The sequence below is a fragment of the Littorina saxatilis genome, linkage group LG5 (assembly GCF_037325665.1).
Source record: "Littorina saxatilis isolate snail1 linkage group LG5, US_GU_Lsax_2.0, whole genome shotgun sequence".
Classification (NCBI taxonomy): domain Eukaryota; kingdom Metazoa; phylum Mollusca; class Gastropoda; order Littorinimorpha; family Littorinidae; genus Littorina; species Littorina saxatilis.
The window spans coordinates 16,755,507-16,762,044 of record NC_090249.1 but is presented as its reverse complement, the minus strand read 5'-3'; the positions used below and the strand labels follow the sequence as shown (position 1 = coordinate 16,762,044).

The window sequence follows — 6,538 nt, the reverse complement described above, 5'->3', positions numbered from 1 at the left end:
TAACCATTATTTTAGTTTATTTTCTGTTGATACGAACACGTTTGTATGCAATTTTACCTTTTATTTTTGACACGTGGTATTAAGATTGTAAACTTCCCGTGTCAGGTCAAGATGGCAGTCATGGAAGGCCCCCTGAGTAAATGGACAAACGTTATGAAGGGATGGCAGTATCGCTGGTTTGTTTTGGACAGCAACTCCGGTATACTGTCGTACTACACAGTACGTAAAGCCTTCATTTGTCAAACATGTCATTTTTGCACCAATGACTGACCGAATACCAAAGAGACGGAACTTTCAGCTTGACACGCCTACTAACCTCAAGAGCCTGAGAGCTTGTTATTATTCGCGCACGTCTGTTATTGTCTGTAAATGAAAGGAAAGTATGACTCATAATATTGATGCACTGGATCGCTTATGTTAAATGCGAAGGCCGAATGCATAAAACCATTAACCAAGTCACGAAAATGTCAGGTATACACTGAATGATTGAAACTTGCAGACAGTTGAACTTGAAAGTAAATCGGTATAGTTTTGACTTTCGTTACATTCCCATTGTCGGCGCCTTGTTTCTACATAGACATAAGACTCCTTGGCTTTATTTTACTTGGTTGATAAAGGAAACAAATAATGTTGGAAAGTTTAAAATCTGAACACTTCAGGCAGTATATATACCATTCCATATATAGAGTCTATTACCAATAGACCCTATCGGTATTCCAAGCTCTCGTGATCTCTCGCAAACTTCAGAGCATAGCAAAGCATGCGGTACAGCGATCTCGTGCGAGCTGCACAAGTCAAAGTTCGAAGTTCTCGCGATGTTCAAAGCATAACAAAGAGCGTGTCTCGCGAGAGCTGCTCAGATACCGAAAAGGTCTATACCATACATTATTGTATTCTTCTACTGTGATGGCAGTGGTAAGTTTTAGAGGACTTGTTCATAGTTTCAGTACACAAGTAGAGTGTACAAGTCTGTATGTGAAAGCAAATTACTTGTAGCTGTCGATGATGGATGCTTGTTACTTGACTGCTCTTTTTTCTGTCTACAGTCCAAAGAAAAAATGATGAAAGGTTCTCGCAGGGGTTGTGTGCGACTAAAAGTAAGTTTGAGTAGCTTCAAGTGTGCCCTTGTATGTCTGTGTGTGTGTCTGTTGAGGGTTGCTTGGGTGTCATTTTGGCAGAACCGTATTTTGAGGTATCATACCTCTTGTCTTAGCAAGAAAAACAAAGAAATTCATACCATTTGACAGAAAATGTGGATGCGAGACAGCTTTTTTCCATAGAAAAATTGCCTTACACAGAATTTGTCTCTTATTTCTTTTCTTCAGAAACAGCTGTGCAAAGAATTGTTTTCAGAGGATATTTTGACGCTATGCTACATTAGAATATATACATAGTACCTTACCATGATAGCATGGAGATAGGGAATTTTGGGAATCCCAGTATTGTCTGAAGATGATGCAGACAAGCTGTATTTCTCCAAAGCAGTCATACCTAAAACAATATATTGATACATACCTCTTCATTCTCTCGTTTTCATAAAACAGTTTCCCAATGTTTTCCAGCTTTTATGTGATGTGTAGCAGTGGGGGAGTTTTACTTTTGTAGAGGGGTGTTAATGGTACTACTGTTGCAAACAAATATGTATATATATATGCGGGTTAAACTTAAAGTTGTCAGGTATTATTAATGTGTGTTTCTAGATCTTTCTACCGTATTTTCCGGGTTACAAGGCGCTACAGGGCATAGGGCCCACCCCCTTCTTTTAAAAAAAAAAGTGTAATCCAGTCACCCATTGGGAATTGAAAAAGTATACCAGTAACAAAGGTGAAGAATGAAAATAAGGGGCACATCAAAGGAAGAATACAGAGTGGAAATATGTGTGCTCTGTGTGTGCCCCGAGATCAAAGGCAGGTCCATTGTGATAGCTGGGTTGCCTTGTTTATAGACACTGACCTTCTTCCCAGGGGTCAATGACCCAGTTTTAGCTATGAGAGGTGGTTCCCCTGTCATATCTGAGAGAGGAAACACTTCCTGCACCGGGGTCAGAGTTTAACCTATGGGGTGGTCTCTTTGAAGTTTGATGTCTTGAGAGGAAACTTGGCCAGGGTTGTACCTAGTAGCTGAAACATGCATTATCACAAGTTGTTTGACTGGTACTCAGGCGGTCTGTTTGATTTTTTTCCAATTTCATACAGGGCGAGGAGAAGTTATTTATTTATAAAGCACTGAATTGGGATCAGTCTGTGTGTGTGTGTGTGTTGCAAGTTTTGCTTTAATTTGAAAGGAGCTCAATCAGATGAAGAATGGGCGGGGATGTAGCTCAGTCGGTAGCGCGCTGGATTTGTATCCAGTTGGCCGCTGTCAGCGTGAGTTCGTCCCCACGTTCGGCGAGAGATTTATTTCTCAGAGTCAACTTTGTGTGCAGACTCTCCTCGGTGTCCGAACACCCCCGTGTGTACACGCAAGCACAAGACCAAGTGCGCACGAAAAAGATCCTGTAATCCATGTCAGAGTTCGGTGGGTTATAGAAACACGAAAATACCCAGCATGCTTCCTCCGAAAACGGCGTATGGCTGCCTAAATGGCGGGGTAAAAAACGGTCATACATGTAAAATTCCACTCGTGCAAAAACCACGAGTGTACATGGGAGTTTCAGCCCACGAACGCAGAAGAAGAAGATGAAGAATATTCTAGTAAGGAAACACATTTGTGACGTTGACCTGCAACACTTAATACGAGAAAAGTGTAACCATTGGACTTTTGTTTATAAACATTTCAGGGTGCCATCATTGGAATTGATGATGAAGATGACAGTACCTTTACAATCACAGTGGACCAAAAGACTTTCCACTTTCAAGGTACAGTGTAGTTTTACATTGTTCATGCTTTACAAATTATATCAGTGTTATGGAACTTTACTGGTTTTTAGATAGATTAGATTTCTTGCTGTGCGGTATTTCTTTACAATGGTTTGTTCAGTCATAGAGAGGACACAAACACCCTCTGAGTCTGAAAAACATGAGGAAACATATAATCCTAAGCATTCAAATAATGTTAATCTTAATGTCTCCAGTGAGGGAATACACCAGTTTGTAAAAGCAGACAACCTCTGTTTCAGAATATGTAAAAGACTTGCTATTTTTAATCATCTTGTTTGCTCAGATTTTTATTCTTGTCAGTATTCAAATGTATCTCTTCTTTTACATTTAGTTTTAGAGGCTCAAATTGTTCAGATCTTTACAGGTCTAAAAACTGACACAGTCTTAGTAATTAAAGAGAAGGACCAAGTGCCGAAGAACACACTTGACCTTATGTGTTTCCATCAAAGCATGTCATGTAGTCGGCATACAAATATTCAGATAAATGACTTGACTGTTTATGTCTGCTTTATGTGTACTGCCAACAGCTCGAGACAATGAAGAAAGAGAAAGGTGGATTGGTGCTTTGGAAAAAGCAATAGAAAGGCAGCTTTCTGCAGGACATGTGAGTACAATTGCCCTTCATTTTCCTAGATACAAGGAGTGTGCACAACTGTGTGGGTTTCTTGTTTGTAGGCCTTTTACTAGTTAGTATTTGTTCTTAATACGGAGAGAAAAGAAACTAGAGCAAGTTAAAGTAAAAAGTTTCTGTTTGGTTTAAACACACATCTTGTTATAGCCCTGATCATTTGCCAGTAGTTGTGAACAATTTAAAATCTGAAATAATTTGTAAAATTACTATTTTTGATTTTTGATTGTAAACTGCATTTGATCTTTGGTCTTCATTTATTGGCTCACGTAAGTGTAGCCTATGCGATGATAAACTTTGTCTGTCTGTGCGTGCGTGCGTGCGTGTGTGTGTGATAGAAACTTTAACATTTCCGAGTCTATGGATAAAGCTCGCATAAGAAGATTACGTCTCGGTGAAAAGTGTTTGACGTGGGTGATAGAAACTATTTGAAGACGTCACATTATGACGTAAGAGGGTTGGACGTCACGCAAAGGAATTACTGAAAGTCTCGGTCATTGTTATTGTGAGCGGGCCGAGACTAATTGGCAGATCCAGGGTCTCCCTTTCTTGCACAGTTTCACCTATGCTTACTGTGTGTGTGTGTGTGTGTGTATGTGTGACAGAGTGATTGAGTTTGTGTTACTGTTTGTCGATTTCTTACGTGAGCCTTGAAGGCTTCGCCTCTTGTTATTCCTTGAACTGTATTTTGTTGTACTTTCTGTTTTGTTATTTTCTTCTTACAAAACGTCTTTTTTACATTTGGTCAAGTTTTGACATAGATTGGGAATCTAGAGGAGAGATGCATTCGATGTGTGTGTGTGTGTGTGTAGAGCGATTCTGGTGAAACTACTGGACCGATCTTCATTAAAATGTACATAAAATTCTTCTATATATGATAAATTGATACCCCCAGAGGTATTTTTCATTTTTTGATAATTATTGTGTTTGATGACATATCTGGCTTTTAGTGAAAGTTGAGGCGGCACTGTCACGCCCTCATTTTTAATCAAATTGATCGACATTTTTCTCAAGCAATGTCCGGACTATAGGATTGCATTTTATCTTGGAAGCTTAAAAATTAATTAATTATGTTCATCAAAGTGGTGATTAAAATCGAAATTTTTGCTAACAGATTTGAAAATGATCGCATTGTGTTCCTGATCATGTCTTGATTCCCAAATATATGCATACATACGTTATGTTTGGATTAAAAACAAGCTCACAAATAAAATAAAAATCGGTCAAATCCAAATTAGGTTCATTGGGCTTGTGTTGCCAAGGCAATGTGTCAGCGCTAATCTCAGCTGTGAGATTTTGGCCAACCTATTGTTTTACTAGTCTTGGTGAAAAAAAATGCAGTGCATACAATTATGTTCTGCAAGTGCCACAGATTGACTAATTTGTTTAGTTTCAGGACGCAAGATTGACTAAATGTTTTGATATCACTTCACATGACTTGTTTATTTTATTCGCAGGAGTATTACCCACAGCTTGTGAGCACTGAAGAGTTTGAACACAAACTGATGGAAACTGATGCTTATCTTCAACTTCTCATTGAGCAGAATGAGGTACAGGTTATAAGGATGCGTGGTTGGGCATGGTTGTGTGTACTGATAGGTCTCCGTACAAAAAAGCAAAACAACAACAACAAGGGTCATTCTCAGATTACTGTCCCAGAGGGGGGTGACCTATTTCATGAAAGGAATACAACCATCATTTTCCATCAAATCAACTATATGCTGTATCTGTATTATGTCTCGGGGAATACATTTATATGTTTTCAGCCCCAATTTGACTACTTTTTGAGTCACTTGAGAAAAAGTGACTCTATGTAATCGGTCAGTGTTAGTCTGTCCAGCCGGCCATCCGGCCGGCCGTCCGGACGGCCGGCCGTCCGTAGACACCACCTTAACGTTGGACTTTTCTCGGAAACTATCAAAGCGATCGGGCTCATATTTTGTTTAGTCGTGACCTCCAATGACCTCTACACTTTAACGATGGTTTCGTTGACCTTTGACCTTTTTCAAGGTCACAGGTCAGCGTCAAAGGAAAAATTAGACATTTTATATCTTTGACAAAGTTCATCGGATGTGATTGAAACTTTGTAGGATTATTCTTTACATCAAAGTATTTACATCTGTAGCCTTTTACGAACGTTATCAGAAAAACAAGGGAGATAACTAGCCTTTTCTGTTCGGCAACACACAACTTAACGTTGGGCTTTTCTCGGAAACTATAAAAGTGACCGGGCTCAAATTTTATGTGAACGTGACTCATTGTGTTGTGAATAGCAATTTCTTCCTGTCCATCTGATGCCTCATATAATATTCAGAACTGCGAAAGTGACTCGATCGAGCGTTTGCTCTTCTTGTTCTTTGCTAATATGGTTGACATTTTTGTTTGCTAAAAATCGGCTAATTGAAGCCGCCATTTTGTGACATTCCTCTCGACGAAAAATAGACGTTTAATTTCCAGTAAATTAAGAGTGAAGAGTGCAAATAAAGTGTACAGGTGCAAAGAGATTATGTGCATGTTTATGACCACAATATCTGTTTTAAAAAAATCATTGTTTACGCAGTAATTTGACCGAGCCCAAAATGCTGTTCGGTCGAGGCATCGTGTCACAAATTATTCGGCACAGATAACCACTTTTGGGCACACAATAACAATGTGTCAGATCTACCTTGCAGGGACACTTTATTTGTACACATTACTGCCACACAAACACAGCTTTTGTTAATAAATATATAGTTTTGTTTGCCGGTAATTGCAACATGAATCTCAGAGGAGGTCTTGGTGTCACACATTGTGGCCTCGACCGAACAAGGCGTTTTTGCATTTAATTAAATAATGAACAATATTTTTTAAAAACTACTTGAACACAATTTCATCCTGTCATGAGCCTGGAACCAGAAATGCTCAAAACAGTAGAAATGGTTGGTTATTGAGTGCGAGACTTGCAGTTTAACTTCCGTGTCTGTCAAATTGTCAATGCCTCGACCGAACATAGTTTTGGACGGTTACGTACTTTGCCGCTCCATATAAGGGA

The 6,538-nt window shown here is 39.2% G+C and overlaps 1 protein-coding gene across 2 annotated transcripts in view; it reads left to right on the top strand.

The window, feature by feature from the left end:
• Positions 1–105: 105 nt before the first annotated feature.
• The window catches only part of LOC138966414 (oxysterol-binding protein-related protein 9-like), a 40,617-nt gene continuing 34,184 nt past the window's right edge, over positions 106–6,538 (top strand). For both annotated transcript variants that reach the window (XM_070338645.1, XM_070338644.1), the window contains exons 1-5: positions 106–219; positions 1,047–1,097; positions 2,780–2,858; positions 3,407–3,483; positions 4,965–5,057. In XM_070338645.1, coding sequence (XP_070194746.1) covers positions 112–219; positions 1,047–1,097; positions 2,780–2,858; positions 3,407–3,483; positions 4,965–5,057 — 408 coding nt within the window. In that variant the 5' untranslated portion in view covers positions 106–111. The remainder of the gene's footprint in view (positions 220–1,046; positions 1,098–2,779; positions 2,859–3,406; positions 3,484–4,964; positions 5,058–6,538) is intronic.